The sequence below is a fragment of the Lithobates pipiens genome, unplaced genomic scaffold, assembly GCF_037356315.1.
Source record: "Lithobates pipiens isolate NorthernLeopardFrog02 unplaced genomic scaffold, aLitPip1_a1.2 Scaffold_23, whole genome shotgun sequence".
NCBI classification, from domain to species: domain Eukaryota; kingdom Metazoa; phylum Chordata; class Amphibia; order Anura; family Ranidae; genus Lithobates; species Lithobates pipiens.
The window spans coordinates 268368650-268388606 of NW_027507785.1; the positions used below are offsets into that span (position 1 = coordinate 268368650).

Below are 19957 nucleotides of genomic sequence, written 5' to 3' on the forward strand. Positions count from 1 at the left end.
CAGTTAGATCTCAGTAGTGTGTTTCTGCTAATTGGATTTGTCTTGTGTAATACCCAGGAGGCTTTGGATTGGGCTATGAAGAGTCAGCTTTGGGGTCATGCACTGTTCTTGTCGAGTAAAATGGATCTTCGGACATACAGCGGGGTAATGGCAAGGTAAAGGGTATTTTAACTAATCTGCCATCATCCGTTTTTACTAACAGCTACAGACATGAAAGAATGAATATAAGCAGCAATTTAATAAAGAAAAGGCGAAAGGATTAACTTGTCATGTGGAGAAATTAGTAGGAAATTCTCCTAATTAGAACTAAGAGACAGGAAGAGACTATAAGGGTGGTGATTACTTGGAAAGAATGTAGTTGGATGAGGACAGATAATTGATTGGACATCAACTGCACGGAAAATGATTGAATAAACATTGCAGTCCAGGTTGGGAATTGATCAGGCATTACTTGCTGATAGGCTTAACCTCTCAGCATGTTCTATCTCATCCCATTTCCTCCTCAGTATGGATGCTAATTTACTACTAATGATGGTTTTGATGCTGTTTTCAGGTTTACCAGCACTTTGGCTCCCAATGACCCTTTGCAGACACTTTTCCAGCTTATGGCCGGGAGAATACCTCAAGCAGCAACAGTAAGTAAGGCATTTTCTTGTAAAGACATAATGCTGCTGATGACATGATTATACCATTCCATTCCACAAAGCAAAAAAAAAAAAAATTAATAAAAAAAAAAATGTATTGCATGTATATTTGATAGATCCAAGCATGGATCCTTCTAAGCACTGGAGAGTTAAGTTATTACCTAGAGTGCCACCACCTGGAGACAGCACCATGGTGGAGTGGAAAATTGCAATCTTACTATTAAAATGTCAGGGAAAAAGTGAAAAATAAACATATTCAGTGGTTCTCTGCAATACATGCCCTCATGTTTTATCCCTCACGGACCCTTACAAGTACAGTGAGATACCCATTGATCTGCCAGAAATGCATTTAGCTCTCAAAGCCTGGTGTGGGCTAATAACACATCAGCAGTTTTGTGCACTGTGTGGTGTCAGCCCTGACCAGTTATCATATGCTAAACTACTCAAACTCACACACTCCCTCAGCTCTCATTCTGCAGTCCCAGGATAATTAGGAGGGCTAATTAGATTCCTTGAGATAATGTAGGATAAAAGAGAGGAGAAATAGCTGTTCTGTCCCCTTAAAGTGAGTGCAATCATAACAAGCAGTAAGCAAAAAATGTTAATGATGGCAATAACTGCTTTATCCCCTTAAGGTGAATCCGGGGATCAAAAAACACTCACAGTGTTACAATATAAAGTGGCAACCGTTCATTTAAAGTGCAAAACATGCTAAGAATAAGGTGCTCAGACTCTTTAGCCAAAAAAGAGTGCAGTACTGTGCTGAAAATAATCTTTGTCTCCTGTCACCACTCCAGTGCACTCCTAGCACCAAACTCACCCAAGGTTGTTGACCTCCTGAGTTTACACTGAGGTAGGTCAAAGCACGCTTAGTGTCCATTCCTCATTGAGGTCACTGTAACGAGCCCCTGCTCGCTCGGTTCCACTCTCCCGACACTCCTCTGTGGCTATTCAATCAGATCGCCAAATTGCCACGCTATTGGCGATCATTTGAGCAAGGCATAGAACGCTGTATACGATACCTGATACACTATACCGAACGGTGCATAGCGGGAGGCGAGGAGTGGTGAGATAGAATTATATATGCTCGTACACCCTGGGTCCGCCGTGACCATCTTATACCCAGTTACAGATGCATGGAGTCTTGTGTTTTTATACCTTGTGGCGTGTTTTTGAGTTTTCACATGTCAGTGTAATGCAGTGAGATTTGTGATTAGAGATTTGTTACTTTATTACACTATCAGAAGCATTTTCTTTCATTTGCATATGGAGCTCATTACGTGGATGGCCTAAGAGATATGCACCTGTCTATAACTGGAATTTTTGAAATCCCTATCTTAACCCCCATGAAAAGAGGGTCAGCCAAACACAAAAGTGTAAGGCATATGCAGCTGGTGAGTGCGAGAGCATAAGGGTTGCGGAGTCACAAACACTGTGGTGTGGTGGAAGAGTTTTTTGGAAGAACTTTATTTGAGATTCACTGTCTTTCATTCATTCAATTGCTAACTGATATGAACTGTGGTTGTTTATTTATTCATTAAAGCGGAGGTCCACCCTAAAATGGACCTCCGCTCATCGGAATCCCCCCCCCCTCCGGCGCCACAATCGGCACCTTTCAGGGGGGAGGGGGGTGCAGTTACCTGGATAATCCAGGTAACTGCACCCACTTCCGGGCTAGCTCTCTGCGGAAAGGGGCGTACGTTACGCCCCTTTCCGCAAGCGCCCGCCCCCTTCAGCAAGTGCCCCGCTGCCTGCTGGGAAACACACAGCTCCCAGAGGCAGCAGGGACCGTCCGGATTGCGCGGCGCGGCTCGCGCATGCGCAGTAGGGAACCGGGAAATGAAGCCGAAAGGCTCCATTTCCTGATTCCCATATCCAAGATGGCGGCGGCAGGACCCGCCAGACGAGCGAGCGATCGGCTTCGGGTGCCGACATCGCGGGCGCGCTGGACAGGTAAGTGTCACTATTTAAAAGTCAGCAGCTGCAGTATTTGTAGCTGCTGGCTTTTAAAAAAAAAAAAAAAACGCGGAGTCCCGGTGGACTCCCGCTTTAAGAGACACATTGGGGGTTATTTACGAAAAGGCAAATCCACTTTGCACTGCAAGTGCACTTGGAAGTGCAGTCGCTCTAAATCTGATGCCGCATACACACAATCGTAATTCTGGCCAGAAAAAGACCGATGAGAGCTTTTCATCGGAAAATGCGACCGTGTGTATGCTCCATCGGAATTTAGCTGTTCAAATTTCCGCCAGCCAAAAATTGATAGCATGTTCTCAATTTTTCCGACGGAAAAACTTTCTATCGGTAATTCCGATCGTATGTATGCAATTCCGACACACCAAAAATCACACATGCTCAGATTCAACTACAAGACAGAAGCTATTGGCTACTGGCTATTGAACTTCCTTTTTCTAGTCACGTTGTACGTGTTGTACGTCACCGCATTATAAATGATCGAAATTTGATGTGACCGTGTGTAGGCAAGACAGCTTGAGCTGAATTTCGTCGGAAATTCCATCGGGAAAACCATCAGAGCTTTTTCCGACAAGAATTCCGATCGTGTGTACGCAGCATAAGGGGTAGATCTGAAATGAGTGGAAGCTCTGCTGATTTTATCATCCAATCATGTGCAAGCTAAAATGCTGTTTTTTATTTTCCTTGCATGTCCCCCTCGGATCTACAGCGACTTTACTTCGAAGTGCACTTGCAGTGCAAAGTGGATATTTTCCTTTAGTAAATAATCCCCATAGTTATTTTATTTATTGGATACATTTGATTCACTCCTTTGGGTCATTGACATTGTGTCACTTGAATCACTGGGTGTATATATAGATTTATATTTCTGTTAATTTATTGTATATATTAATTTATATATATATATATATATATATATATATATATATATATATATATATATATATATATATATATATACATATATATTTTAATACTTTGCACTGTGTAGTTTCACATTGATTTGTTTTAGCACAACTTTTTCCATTTTTTACTTGTAAGGAATATTGATTGCATAAATATGAACATTGCAACCTCTCCCACATGACAGCCCTCCTTTGAATTCAGTGTAGGGAGGTGATGTTTGAGATATAATATATGCATTTGGGATAAATGTAAAGGGCAGACACTATAAGGGCAAGTACTGCTGAACAATGGAGACACAGAACTAAAGGAATGTGAAGATCTAACGAAAATAGCAAACAGTAGGTGTCTAGCCCTAAGAAGCAACACTTGTCATACTGTTTAAAGGATAATTTCATTAAAATAAAGATCTGGTAAGAATTATGCAATATAGATGAGTTCTTACTGTGCCTACATCTTGTGTTTGAATACGAAAAACAAATGTTGGAACTCAGAAAAGGTAATATTGTTATTGTACATGGTGGACACGTACTAGTAATGACAGTGCAGATTACTAGATTTAGTGGAAACTCAGGTGTGGAAAACTGATTAGTAACCATTAAAACAACACTGAACTCGGCCCTAAAAGAAAAAAAAAATTATCTTTAAAGTGATACTAAAGGTTTGTTTTTTATTTTTTTTAAATAACAAACATGTCATACATGTCATACTTACCTCTACTTACCTCCTCCCTGCATTAGATAACCCCCTTGGACAAGCACTCTCCCGAGGGGGTTACCTTGCGGGCATGCTCCCGAGTCCAGCATTTGCGTCCACAGACTGCTCCCACCCCCCGCATCATTGGATTTGATTGACAGCAGCAGGAGCCAATGGCTGAGCTGCTATCAATCTATCCAATCAAGAGCTGGGAACCCGTGGAGAAAGGGATGGCGGGGACACGTCAATAGAAATTTGGGGCTCAGGTAAGTAAAACGGGGGGCTAGGGGGCTGGTGACTGCAAGGTGTTTTTTCACCTTAATGCATAGGATGCATTAAGGTGAAAAAACACAAGCCTTTATAACCCCTTTAACTCAATGAAGTACTTTCAGCTTCCTCCAAATCTCCCAATTCCTTTTTTTTTTGCTTCTTTAACCTGACTTCCTGTTGGAGGGAAGCTAGGTTACTTCTCCATGGTCCTACTATATGTAAGAACATAGCCACCCTCAGTTGCTTGCTCCCAAGTTGGACAAGGTCTATGGGATGTATAATGTACGTAGAACAGTGTACATACAGTGCATACAAAAAGTATTCACAGCACTTCAATTTTCCACATTTTGTTGTGTTACAGCCTTATTCCAAAATGGATTAAAATTGATTATTTTCCTCAAAATTCTACAAACAATATCCCATAATGACAACTTGAAAGAAGTTTGTTTGAAATCTTTGCAAATGTATTAAAAATAAAAAATGTAATAAAAAAACACATGTACATAAGTATTCACACCTATTTTTGGGCAGTTTCTCCCATTCTTCTATGATGGGGAGTGTCGGTGCACAGCCATTTTCAGATCTGTGATACATTTTTGGTTCATCATTCCTCGTAGGACCAGCATTAGTTTACTGCCAATTTCAATCGGGTTCAAGTCTGAGCTCTGTCTGGGCCAGTCAAGGACATTCACAGAGTTGTCCCGTAGCCACTCCTTTGTTATCTTGGCTCTGTGCTTAGGGTCGTTATCCTGTTGGAAGATGAACCTTCACCCCAGTCTGAGGTCCACAGCACTTTAGAGCAGGTTTTCATCAAGGATGTCTCCGTACATTTCTGCATTTATATTTACCTCGATCCAGACTAGTCTCTCAGTTCCTGCCGCTAAAAAACATACCCACAGCATGTATGCTACGACCACCATGCTTTACTGTAGAGATGGATGGTATTGACCAGGTGATGAGCGGTGCCTGGTTTCCTCCAGACATGATGCTTGCCATTCAGGCCAAAGAGTTCAATCTTTGTTTCATCAGACCAGAGAATTTTGTTACTCATGGTCTGAGAGTCCTTCAGGTGCCTTTTGGCAAACTCCAGATGGGCTGTCATGTGCCTTTTACTGAGGAGTGGATTCCATCCACTCTACCATACAGGCCTGATTGGTGGAGTGCTGCAGAGAAGGTTGTTCATCTGGAAGGTTCTCCTCTCTCCACAGAGAAATGCTGGAGCTCTGTCAGAGTGACCATCAGATTCTTGGTCACCTTCCTGACTAAGGCCCTTCTCCCCCGATCCCTCAGTTTTGTCGGGCGGCCCGCAAAAGGAAAAGTCCTGGTGGTTCCAAACTTCTTTCATTTATGGATGATGGAGGCCGTTGTGCTCATTGGGACCTTTAATGCTGCAGAAATTTTATTGTACCCTTCCCCAGATCTGTTCCTCGATACAATCCAGTCTTGGAGGTCTATAGACAATTCCTTGGACTTCATAGCTTGGTTTGTGCTCTGACCAGGTGCTCCATTTTGTAGGGGGGGCAAACAAACTGCACTCTGACCCCCCCCCAGTCGCCCAGTAAACCAAACACCACCCCCTGTCTCTTGCCCATCTGCCCCTTAGGACCGTGCTTACCCCATCTAGGTCATGGGCACCTTTGGCTTCCCCCTGCGTCTCCTCCTTAGTGGCTTCCTCCTCGGCGGGCAATATGGTCGCTTCTCCTCTCGGCCAATAGTTCGGGAGGAAAAGCAGGAAGACAATAGCAAATATTAATTCGCTATTTTCGCACAACTGGGTGGGTTCAAGGCACAGTGTCCATCCTTTTTTGAAGCCAATTAGAGCCTCAGGCTCTAATCATGTGCTTAAAAAAACAAAACATGAAATCCATTCGTACAGTGCCCCAGAATTTAGAGTAGATAGAGTAGAGTAGGCTGCGCAAATGGTTTAGGGGACGGTGCCCCTGCACCCCTAATGGAGCAGCTGCCACTGGCTCTGACATGCACTGTTAACTGTGGGACCTTTTGTATAGACAGGTGTGTGCTTTCCCAAATCATGTCCAATCAGCTGAATTTACCACATGTGGACGCAAATCAAGTTGTAGAAACAGAATGCACCTGAGCTCAAATTTGAGTGTCATGGCAAAGGCTGTGAATACTTATATACATGTGATTTGTTTTGTTTTTTGCTTTGTTTTTTATTTTTAATAAATTTGTAAAACATTTCAAACAAACTTTTTCATGTTGTTATTTTGGGGTATTGTTTGTAGAATTTTGAGGAAAATAATGAATTTAATCAGTTTTGGAATAAGGCTGTAGCATAACAAAATGTGGAAAAAGTGAAGCGCTGTGAATACTTTCCGGATACACTGTAACCACAATAAATATGCATTGTTCATTCCAAACAAACGGAAGTAAGGAGGGTGAAGAAAAAATTTGATGTTTGGGAGCTCATACAAGGTTGTTACAAGGACACAGAAAAACACAGAAAATATTCCATGAAAATAGATTATGAGGCTATTAAATAATAGACGTGTATTTATATTTGGATTATTTTTGGAAAATAAGGATATTGCATAGTGTTACTTTAAAGCGATATTAAAGGCAGATTTGTTTTTATTTTAAAATAACAAAGATGTTATACTTACCTGCTCTGTGTCCCCGACTGGTACTCCTGGCCCCTCCCTCCTGCTGAGTGCAACCATAGCAAGCAACTTGCTATGGGGGCATCCGAGCAGGCTCACTCCCGAGGCAAAGATCTGTGTGTCCATTCACACACAGAGATTGGCCTTACCCTCACTCTTTCCTCATTGGCTCACTGGCCAATGGCTCAGTGGCTCCCGCTGTTCCACCTCAGCCAATGAGGTGGAAGAGACCTGGGAAACCCACTTCTCTTGCGCATATCTGTGGATTGAGATGGTAGATATTGGGGGGGGGGGGGGCTACTGCATATATGAAGGTACAAATCCTTGAGCCTTTAAAACCACTTGTTGCAGTTCACAATTAGGAAACAAAAAAATACAAGTGATCTGATATAATAAACATATATGGCTAACCTTGGACAAAGGCAACATCATGATGATTTTGATAACAGAATCTTTCAGATTCAGTTGCACTAAATGGGCAATTTGATCAATAACTGAAGGTTTCATTAAAAACCATCAAACTTTACGAAATCTTTCTCTTTCTTTGTTTTGTTGAGAAAAAACTGTCTGAAATGATCAGATCTGTGATCAATTTTTGGTTCATCATTCCTCGTAGGACCAGCATTAGTTTACTGCCAATTTCTATGCTTGCTTTAGTTACCCAATGGCAAAATGTAGTGACCTTTCCGGTGATTTAGGATTAGCATAAAAGCAGTATAAATATATTTCCAAATAGAGACATTTGTAATAAACTAGAATAATCTATTTTTCCTAGAAACTATGATTATGTAAAATCTTGGCGAAAGACTTCCTTTAAAAACACAATTATGTTAAAATGCGGTGTTTTAGCCTCAACCAGCAGAAATTAAATAATATGTTTTGCATGCCAAGCACCAAGTTTTTGAAAATCCCAAGGTGACGAAAATATTCCTTAATTATATTTACTTGGCATGGCACTGTGGATAACACAGTTCTAAAAGTACATTGGAGCACAGATGGCAAACACATTAAAGAAAAGCCAAAGATTTCGGGGTAACGTAAAAGGTTTAAAGCATTGCTTAATATTATTTAGACTGAGAAGATTAACCCATGTACTGCTAAAAATGCATTTTAGAATAAAAGAAAATATTCATTTAAAGTGCACCTATCATATTAGATGCAGCAATTTTGTTTACTGTACAATACATAGTTATTGTGACAGACCCAACCACAACAGGAGCTTTTGGAGGGGACTGCAGGGTAGCCTTTTGCCTATTGACTATGGGCCCTAGCACTTAGGAGCTACAAGAATTCAGGAAGATGTCCTGTTATATAATGCAAGATGACATTACCACATTTAACACTCAAGGAAGCCATGATGGTCTCTGTCAACTTGTCAACTTGAAACTCAGTGAGAAGATGTATGGGAAAAGAGATTTGGGCAGCCCTGGCTTCTTGAATACTGGTACCGAACTGGGTGGGCACTGACCCCTAGGCTTGTGTAGATGACTAGTTGTTAAATAGTAAGCTAATTCAACAGTAAGCTAATTATGTTTATGATAGCTGTTCATTAGATATAATGACATTACTGTTTACAGTTTTCATTGTTTAATATAATGTGATAAAGCTCTTACCTAAACTTGTGTGGTATATATTTTGTGTGAATTACAATAAAGTCAGTTCCGGTTTGCACCTAAGCTAGTGTCGTCTAGTTCTTGGGAGCATTGCTTAACCCCCCTGGCGGTATTCCCGAGTCTGGCTCAGGGTGGAGATTTTATACCAAAAGCGGTAACCCCGAGCCAGACTCGGGACCGCAGTGCTGAATCCAGGGAGAGTTTGCTTACCTTGTCCCCTGGATCCAGCGATGTTCCCCCGCTGTACGAGTGAGCCGTGCTCCGCACGATCTATCACGGAGCCGGTCTCCGTTCCCTGCAAGCGCCGCGACGCATGGGGACGGAGAACGGTGCCAAATTCAAAAAGTGAAACACACACTATACATACAGTATAATGTAATCTTACAGATTACATTGCTGTATGTAATTATTTCACATCCACTTTGTCCCTAGTGGTCTGCCCAGTGCACTGCATGCAGTTTTATAATATAAAAACTGTTCTTTATGCCTGGAAACTGGAGATTTTCCATAGCAACCAAAACTGTCCCTTTACATCAAAAATGATTTTAGAGCAGCTAGAAAACAACGATAATAAATTGGAATCACTCGCAGAATTGAGGGATAGCGATTTGTGGGGAGATCCGTCATCAAATACTGAAAAGTAATGACAGTGACAATTCTGCAACTGAGCAAATTTCAGTGTTTTTGATTTGATTACATTATTGAATAATTTTTATTATTGTTATATTATTATTTGGTATAATTAATTATAGTTCTTTATTATATTATAATTTATGATTAAATTTTTCAAACTTTATTATACCCGGGATGTCTGCTACCCTGTTTCCCCTAAAATAAGACCTAGTGTGATTGTCGGTGATAGCTGCAATAAAAGCCCTACCCCCCAAATAAGCCCTAGTTAAAGTCCTTGTAGGTCTTCTTTTCAGGGTAGGGCTTATTTTTGACGAAACAGGGTAGGGCTTATTTGGGTGGTAGGGCTTATATTGCAGCCAACACCGACAATCAGGCTAGGTCTTATTTTAGGGGAAACAGGGTAGACTCTGGTTTGGACAGATTTAAGTGAGTTATTCCTAAGAATTACAGGACTACAATATAAAACGCCAAATTTTCATGCAAAATAATTGTACCGCTTTCAGCACCTAAAATCTGAAATAATCATACCGCCAGGGAGGTTAACTTTTATACCTGGTTCCAGGATGGAGGAAGCTGTATCTTGATGGAGGCACCCAGGTGGGGTGCTAGGCGGTCCATTACAGTTCTGAACACAGACAACTGGTTGATTAACCACTTCAGCCTTGGAAGGATTTACCCACCTCCTGACCAGGCCATTTTTTGGGATACGGCACTGCGTCATTTTAACTGACAATTACGCGGCGTTGTACCCAAACAAAATTGATGTCCTTTTTTTCCCACAAATAGAGGTTTCTTTTGGTGGTATTTGATCGCCTCTGTGTTTTATTTTTTATTTTTTGCGCTATAAAAAAAAAGAGCGTAAATTTTGAAAAAAAAAAACTATATTTTACATTTTTTGCTATAATATATATCCCAAACAAAAAAGTAAAAAAAACAAATTTCTTCCTCAGTTTAGGCCAATATGTATTTTTAGTAAAAAAAAAATCCCAATTAGCGCATATTGATTGGTTTGTTCAAAAGTTATCGCGTCTACAAAATAGGGTATTTTTTATGGCATTTTTTTTTTTTTTTTACTAGTAATGGCAGTGATCTGCGATTTTTAGTAGGACTGCAACTTTGTGGCGGCCAGATCAGATTTTTTTTGGGACCAATGACCTTTATACAGCGTTCAGTGCTATAAAAATACACTGATTACTGTATAAATGACAATGACAGGGAAGTGATTAACACTAGTGGTGATCAAGGGGTTAAATGTGTTCCCTGGGAGGTGTTTCTAACTGTATGAGGGCTGGGCTGACTGGAGGAGAGAGATCGCTGTTCCTAATCACTAGGAACAGACTATTTCACTCTACCCCCTGACAGAATGGGGTTCTGTTTGTTTACACTGACAGATCCCCGTTCTGCCTGTCTCTGGGGCGATCACTGGTGGTCGGCAGGCCCACTGGTTGGCTCCCCCGCTAGTGAATGGGCACGTGCGTGCACTTACAGATCACAGCGTACGTGCCTGAGTACAATGACAGTGATTCGTGCAGCCGTGCTGGTCAGAAAGCAGTTAAAGCCCAATTGAAGCCATAATGAAAATTACAGTAGATACATTCCAAAGTCTGCAAAAAGGTTAAAAGTATTTTTCATACTGTAATTTATAGTTAAAGTGCTCCCAGCACTAGCCCAAAATCCAAGGGCAGTAGGCAGAGTTAGACTGTGAGGACAGCAGTCTCTCTGCAGCAGTCCTACGGATAGTAAATAATTCCCAAAATCTATTTCCTGATTTTGAGTTGGTTCTTGTTATCCTCAAAGCAGGAGTATTCACATTTAAATGAGGATGTGGCAATTAGAGCCTATTATACCCCTTAGCCCTTGTACACACGGTCGGAGAATCCGTCCGAATGTGTCCTATCGGACCGTGTCGTCGGATAATCCGACTGTGTGTGGTATGCATCGGACTGATTCCGTCGGAATATCCGTCTGACCCAATTTTCCAACATGTTAGAAATATTTCCCGACCAACTGGTTCGATCGGACATACTCAGATCATGTGTAGATAATTTTGATCGGACCAAGTGCCACGCATGCTCAGATCAAATTCCTACATCAAAGCTATTGGCTACTAGCCTGAATGTAGTCCCATCATAACGAAATTACGTCCTCACGTTCTGAATGATCGGGTTTTTCGACAACTTAGTCCGACCGTGTGTATGCAACAGTTTCGGACAAGATCCGACGGACAAAATCTGACGAATTTGGTTGTCGAAATCTCCGACCGTGTGTACAGGGGCTAAGAGATTGTTTGTTTGGTAAAATAGCTGATGCCAACTGCCCCAGATGCCAAGGAACTGGAGACCTCATACATATGATGTGGAGATGTCCAAAGCTATTCCGATACTGGGTGGGAGTTATTGATACCATAAATAAAACCTATGGGAAAACACTGGAATTGGATCCTAGGCTCTGTGTACTGGGATATAGGAATGAGTTGGGAGAAAAGCGTTCTACAGTAGCAGTGCTACGGTGTCTGTTCCAAGCAAGAAAACTGATTGCGCAAAGGTGGCAGTCAGAGAGACCCCCAACAGTTATGGAATGGACTCACAACATAAATGAAGTAATATGGAAGGAAAAGGTGGTATATATAAAAAGAGGAAACCTCAAGGAATTTGAAAAGACGTGGGAGCCATGGCTTAAAGTGGTTGTAAACCCTTACAGACCACTTTGACCTACAGGTAAGCCTAGATTAAGGCTTACCTGTAGGTCCAAGAAATATCTCCTAAACCTACACGGTTTAGGAGATATTTACAAAAAGACAGTCACCGCTATCTACGGAACATGCGCCGTAGACAGCGATGCGCAGGTGTACTGGGCATGCCGCTGCTAACGGGGATATGCCGTTAGTGGCGGCTCCCGTGTGCATGTGTGGGAGTGATTCATTATTTCTCCGGCGCTGTGAGTGGCCGGAGCAGCGTACCCGGAAGAAGATGAACACTCCGTGCTACAGGGGACAGCGGTGACATCGCTGGCTCCTGTGTCACGTAAGTGACACATAATGGGCTACTATGCGATGCCCATAATGCTTTACTTTTGCAGGGAGACAAAGAGGAAGTAAACCCATCAGGGTTTACTTCATCTTTAAGGAAATTAACTGCCCTCCCTAATAAAGAGGGAGTTAGGGAAAGTTTGAGGAAAAATGTAGAAAAAGGGATCACCCAGAGAATATACCCCACATAAGACATCTAAAAAGTGTTGGAAAGTAGTATTATGTGACTTCACCAGACTTTCAAAATGACATCTGAGGACACCCTACTGACCACACCTACTTTTATTGGGGTGGGGCAGTGGTGGAACAGTGGATGGGGATAATAGCGGAATGTGAAGCGCACCAAATATTGGGTGTGACCAAACAGTGGCAGGGACTTAAAGGGGTATAGTTTATTAATTCTTTAGCCTACTGTACGCTGAGTCTAGAGAGAAGGCCCCGATGTACACTGCAGGTCATCGTCACAAGCAAGGGCAAAAAAATCAATATTCTTACCTCTGGCAACTAATACTGCTTAAGCCAAGGGAGGATTAACTGGGAAGACCATGCAATATCAGCATGTCACATCATCAATAACCCTCCTTTTCCACCTCATGCTCTGCGCCAGTCACTAAATGCTTTCCTGAAAAATGCATCTTTATAAACTGTATATATACAATATAATAAAGTATTGTGCATAGAAGTCTAAGGAGTATATTTATAAAATAAAATTGCAGGGCCTGTGAAACTACAAGCACATTCGTCTGTGTGAGGCTATTTTCTCTCTGGGTTAAATATTCATAGAATGAATCAGGAAAATACTGTGTTATGCTCCATTGACATTTGTGCGACTTGTCATGCGACTTTGACCATCAAAGTTGCGTGACAAGTCGCAACCCGTGTTTTCCCATGAGTACCGTTCATATCTACTGTATGTGAAATAAAGTCGCAGCTTCATGCACTACTTTGGTCTGACTTTCATGTGACCTGAGGGCCATAGACTTCAATGTTAACCCTCAAAAGTCACATGAAAGTCGCACATAAATGTTTTACATGCTACAGCAATAGTGGTCCATTATTTGTGATCAAAGCCAAAGTTGCAACCAAGTAGTAGCCATCCAAAGTTGCGTCAAAGTTGCATCAAAGTAGCACTCCAAAGTCTCACAACTTTAGAGTCTTACAAGTATAAATGGAGCCTTATATCCACTAGATGAGACCATTGATCATAGTAAATAAGTATTTATTTCCTATGATCATCAGCTCCGTCTAATGACCATAATGTTGTATTTTCCAGATTCATTGTATTCTGTATGAATGAAGCACATTCAACCTGATGAGAAAATAGTCTAATAACATGTAGTTTTGCCCCCATTCACACAGAACAAATATACATGCCATTTAATAGGATGAATAGCTCTTCAATTTTATTATTAATACACCTTTAAGTGTCGGTGTGATAACCAGGGAACTAACATTTCCAGAGGACATCAGCCTTTATGACCTATCCAAGGATAGTTTTACTTTAATGTGGCTTACCAGTGGCTTACTTGTTATTGTCATAACCTCTGGGTGTATCTGTATAGTATATTTATTTATTAATCACTATTTACAATTTATTATCACAGTGCAGTGGGGACCCAAAGTGGGGAGACTGGAAGCCTCACTTGGCTGTAATGCTGTCCAATCAGATGGGAGAACCAGAGGTGAACAACCGTGCTATTGTTACCATGGGAGACCATTTAGGTAAGGAAGTCAGCCTAGTGCTCTAAACAATAATGTTTTATCATTTGGGGTTTTTCAGCCTGAATAAAGCCAGCCTTATGCGACTTCCTCCTGTAGTGGTTTCAACTGTGGTTGTTACTCTTTGCAAGGTTATCCAGATGTAAACCCAACCCACATGCCGAAATTCTGTACTCTTGTGGCAAGAGTGTCTGCACAGAACAAGAAGCCCAAGGAAAATATAAAAATGTAGTAATAATATGTTTCACTATAATTCAAAAGGGTTTTGTTAAATCTTGATAAACCTTTCAGGGATTTCCTCCCATGTAAAGTTCTCTGTGATCTACTGCCTCCCCTAACCTGTAGTTCTTTGCTTGTGGGCAGAAGTAAGGCCAGCCACACACAGTTCAAATGGGTAGGTTGAATGTACCAAGTTGATCGACCGATCAACTTGGGCACAACCAGCCGGCCAGATTCTCTTGCGATTATCGCTAGTGGCTGCGATTATCACTATTATTGATGGGACAATTGTGCAAATTTCTTTCCTGCAAACCATGGTTGCAGGAAAGAAATTTGTACTGTGTATAGCTGGCCTAAGTCTCCTTTAATTCTCAATTGTGGTTGGCAGGTACTGCAGAGCTAAGTCCTGGGACTGGGATAACATAAAGACTATCCAAGAGTGCTGCAGTATTTGTGTGCTCCCTACCGTCTTTCCAAACACAGATATGAGAATTATTATCTAATGAATTTTGCCATGGCTTGTATGTTAATACTGGAATGTAATGTTCTGCAAAAGTTATGATCAGTTCAGGAGTAGTGTAGAGTAAAGCCAATGTCTGGAGAGAAGAGTTATGTGTATTTATTGGTGAAAGCCCGGTGAGCTCAGAAGTGTGTGGTGATGGAGGAAAATAAATCCCTCCGCCTGATAGTGAGAGAAAACTCTCATGTATCATGCATCAGCTGGCCTTAGTTCCCTTGTCATATGGGCCCAGGGTGGTCAGTTGGACTTCTAGAGCCTCTGTCTGGCCCACGGAAAACCTAGGCCTATGTAAGAGTATTCTGAGCATTAAAGTAGAACTATAGGAAAATTTTTATTTTTTCATTTTGGATAGAGTAAGGGAGGGTTATACAGTTTATTTTTGCCATCTTTGTCTCATTGGGTAGATTTACCTTTACTTCCTGTCCCATAGCCAAACATGAAGTGAGAGGAAATCTCTGCAAATGAGTGGAATTCCTAGAAAATTCCCAGCTCACCAGAACTAGTGTCTGCATTGGAAGATTTCCCTCCTTCCTTTCCTGGGGACAACCCAAAATGTAGGACTTTCTTTTACTTTTAATGATAACGGTAAACAGGACAAATAGAGAGGGTGAACAGAATAAAAATAGACGTGTTTACATCTATATCCACTCTATTCAAAACTAAAAGAAAAGATAGTTAGACTTAGTTATATTTTAAAGGGTTAATAAGTACAGTGACCAGGGAGATGTGGCGAGAAGGTCTAGAACTTGCATCTGTGCATGTGAGTAAAGTATGAGGTTTGGGTGGAAAGGAAGCATGATGCCCTGAAGATACTGTATGTAGATGGGGCCCAGTTGCTTTTTTTTTCAGCCACATGGAAAAAAGTCTTGCCAACATGTTGCTGCATTTTGTGTTGAGTGCTGGAACATCGCGTTCTTTAGTAGCCAGCATCCACTACCCCTTTGCAGTTACATGACTGGAGTCCTGCAGAAGGTTGGGTCTATGGGGTTCACAGTCCATCATTGGTCAGGAGTGGAAGGAGATCTCCTTGCCTGGGCCCATGACAGCAGTTAGGACTCATTGGGGGTCTATAGCAATCCAGTCAGGTAATAAATTTGTTGTGCACGAAGTAGCCCTTAACCACTTAACGCAAATCGCCGTACCCGTACGTCGGTACTTTGACGCTAAATACTGTTGTTATGTCAGCAGCTAGCTGCCATAACCCCAGTGTTTTTAGGAACGGTGTGCGTTTCTCTTTGGGGTAAAACTGGTTTCTGCAGCAGATCCACATCGGTGGCGGGAGAGGCCCCCCTCTCACCGCACTCCGGTCACCTCCGTTGCTTACCAGACCTGCTGGTAGCGGCGGAGATGATCGCGTCCTTTCTCCTCACTGCCTGAATGCCGAGTGAGGGAAAGATTGCCCTCGCTCGGCTCCATAGCATTGGAGGGTGCAAGCAACATCAAATGTCACTTCCGCCCAATGCTCTTAAAGAAGAATCTTTTTTTTAAATACATTTTTTATTTATTTTTTATTGCCTTTTAGTGTAAATATGAGATCTGAGGTCTTTTTGACCCCAGATCTCATATTTAAGAGGTCCTTTCATGTTTACATCCCTTGTAATAGGAATAAAAGTGACCAATATTTTTTTTTTTTTAATGGGCAGTGTAAAAAAAAAAAAAGAAAAGTAAAATAAATAAGAAAAAAAATAAAATAAATTTAAAGCACCCCATCCTGCCGAGTTCATGCGCAGAAACGAACGCATACATGAGTAGCGCCTGCCTATAAAAACTGTGTTCAAAACACACATGTGAGGTAGCACCGCGATCTTTAGAGTGAGAGCAATAATTCTAGCCCTAGATCTCCTCTGTAAGGCTGGATTCACACCTATGCATTTTTAGTGCTTTTTGCATTTTGCAGATTTGCACTACAGAACATGTTCCATAGGAAACCATGTTAAATGGACAGTAGTGCAAATCTGCAAAATGCAAAAAGCTGTAAAAATGCATAGGTGTGAATTCAGCCTTGCTCAAAACTGGTAAACTGTAGACATTTTTAAACATCGCCTATGGAGATTTTTAAGGGTAAATGTTTGTCGCCATTCCATGAGCTGGTGCAATTTTGAAGCGGGACATGTTGAGTATCAATTTACTTGTCGTAACATTATCTTTCACAATATAAAAAACAATTGGGCTAACTTTACTGTTGTCTTATTTTCTAATTCAAAAAAGTGTATTTTTTTCCCAAAAAAAGTGCGCGTGTAAGACCGCTGCGCAAATACAGTGTGATAGAAAGTATTGCAACGGCCGCCATTTTATTCTCTAGGGTGTTCGAAAAATATATATAATGTTTGGAGGTTCTAAGTAATTTTCTAGCAAAAAAATAAAATAATTTTAACTTGTAAACAGAGTCTGAAAAATAGACCCGGTCCTTAAGTGATTAACATACTCTTGGGGGTGTATTTATAAAAAAAATGATTCTTCATACAGAAAACTGAATCAGTAAAATTATTATAACCACTAGATGGACTTGATTTTTTTAAAATAACAAACCTATTAAATTACCTTCACTGTGCAGCTCGTTTTGCACAGAGTGGCCCTGAACATCTTCTTCTGGGGTCCCCCGGTGGCTCTCGCAGCTCCTCCCCATATCAGATACCTTGCGGGCGCACTCCTGAGTCCAGCATTTGCGTCCACAGACACAAATGCCGGACTCGGCCCCTTGTAATAGGAATAAAAGTGACACAATTTTTTATTTTTTAAAATATTTAAAAAAATAAATATAGGAAAATATTACCGTATATTATAATATTATATATTATATTATAGGAAAAGCTGGTTTCAATTACAACACCTTGAAAAAAAAGAAGCAAGCTAATAATACAATTGTATATTGACTCTTAAGCCCCATACACACGTTCTGACTTTGTACAAACTTTCCCTTGGATTTTTGTACAAAGGGCATTGGCCGTAAAGCCTCATACACACGATCGGACTTTGTTCAAACTTTCCTGTGGATTTTTGTACAAAGGGCGTTGGCCGTGAACTTGTATTGCATACACACGGCAGGACTTTTTCAGCCAACTTTCGCCAAATCACATGGTTTTTCTGCTCTTTACCGCCACCTTTGGTCAACTTCTGTATTGTTTTGTCTGATCTTTTGCATTGGTTCTGAGCATGCGTGTATGTACCTTGTACAAAAAGTCCTATGGTTTTCTGTACACATGATCAGACTTTTATAGGGTTACGGAAAGTTTGTCCTTTCGCACAGCCAAAAAAAGTCAGATGAAAAGCGAAAAAAGTTTGTCAGATGGAGCGTATACATGGTCGAATGTTGCCTTAAAACAGCTAATTTGCATGTTTGTTGTCAAAAAGTCCAATCGTATGTATGGGCCTTTAGTTTGTATTGCATGGACACGATCTGACTTTTTAGGCAACAAACACGAATGTAGTAACGTTTCAACGTACTGACACTTCAAAAGAGGACGTTCAATTACTCCAGTGCCACCTTTGGTCAACTTCTGTATTGTTGTCTGATCTTTTGCATTGGTTCTGAGCATGCATGTTTGTACTTTGTACAAAAGTCCGATGGTTTTCTGTGCACATGATCGTACTTTGCTCCATCGGACTTATGTTGTCAAAGTTTGTCCGTTTGCACAGCCAACAAAAGTCAGATGAAAACCAAAAAAGTTTGTCCAATGGAGCATACACATTGACGGATGTTGCCTCAAAACAGCTAATTTGCATGTTTGTTGTCAAAAAGTCAGATCGTGTGTACTGGCCTTTAAATAACAGCATGCCTGTTTTATTTTATTTTATTGCTGAATGGCAATTTTACATTGTGGGCCATGTGACAACTGTGAGCCAAGCGTTTGACTCACAATTGCAGTGTGTCTCAATGGGTGAGTTTGACAGATGGGACTGCCTGTCAAACTCTGTAAACTGAGGTAAAATTGCCGCAGTAGGTGTACAGCCCTGTATACAGGCTGTAATGTTAGAATTTCTATGGGCATCCTGGGGGTCTTAAAAATGCGGCTGAAGTCTATTTTTACCACTCCCTAGCCACCAGTGTAAAAAAACCCTTAAGGCCACATTCACACCTTCACATAGCGAGAACTTGCGTTCCAGCTTACGTTTTTTTCTTTTTCGCATGTCACACATAGAGCAGCCCATTCACTTGAATGGGCTGCACTACATGGGACAAATGCGCCAAGCGAGGTTCCAGAACCTTTTTGGGCATAGAGCATCATGCATTTTTTCAGTGCACATTTGTAGCACGTTTGCCGCACAACAAAATGCGCCAAATGGAGGTCTACTAACCATGCTTGGGGCGCCATTAACAATTATTGGCATTGAAAGCCCGACACACGTTTGCAGTGCGTTTCTGAAACGTGGGGCAAAATGCACATTTCCTGTGTTTTGTCAGGTGTTCAGGAATCTTGAAGTGTGAATGGAGAAGCAAAGACAAGAAAGATTGCGCTACGGACTCAATTGGTGTATCTATGGTATGAGCAGCCTCTACTTAATTTGCCACCCTGTATGGGTGGAAATAATTGTATGAAAGAAGGGGAAATAGATCTGGCGCTATACCCTTAAAAGAAGAATGGTATTAATTATTTCTTTTAAGTGTGAATGGAGCCTGAGGCCGCGTACACACGGGCGGATTGTCTGCCCAACTTAGTCCGCTAAACCGTGTTTCAGCGGACAATCCGCTCGTGTGTGGGCTTCAGCGGACTTTTTCAGCGGACAGTCTGACGGACTAAGTCTTTCGGAATTTCCGTAATTTTGTCCGTCCAAACTTGGTTTTGTCCGTCCAAACTTGGTTTCAGCGGACAGTCCGCTCGTGTGTAGGCAAGTTGGACGGACTAAGTATGGCGCATGCTCAGAAAGGATTTACACGGCCGAAGGTTGCATTGCAGTGTATTGGACGTCGTTTTTCTAGTCCCGTCGTACGTGCTGTACACGTCATCGCGCAAGCTTTCAGCAGACTGTCTGTTCATCGTGTGTGGTCAAGTCCGTTCATTCAAATGTTGGACGGACTGTCTGTCGGATTGTCTGACGAACTTAGTTGGGCAGACAATCCGCCCGTGTGTACGCGGCCTTAGGAATACAGAAATGGGTCCAACTCCAAATGGTTATTT

The 19957-nt window shown here is 41.5% G+C and overlaps 1 protein-coding gene across 2 annotated transcripts in view; it reads left to right on the forward strand.

Annotated features, from left to right (window-relative positions):
* SEC16B (SEC16 homolog B, endoplasmic reticulum export factor) overlaps positions 1–19957 on the forward strand; it is a 392979-nt gene that overhangs the window by 140552 nt on the left and 232470 nt on the right. For both annotated transcript variants that reach the window (XM_077453184.1, XM_077453185.1), the window contains 3 exons: positions 58–155; positions 554–635; positions 13987–14104. In XM_077453184.1, the coding sequence (XP_077309310.1) occupies positions 58–155; positions 554–635; positions 13987–14104 (298 nt within the window). The remainder of the gene's footprint in view (positions 1–57; positions 156–553; positions 636–13986; positions 14105–19957) is intronic.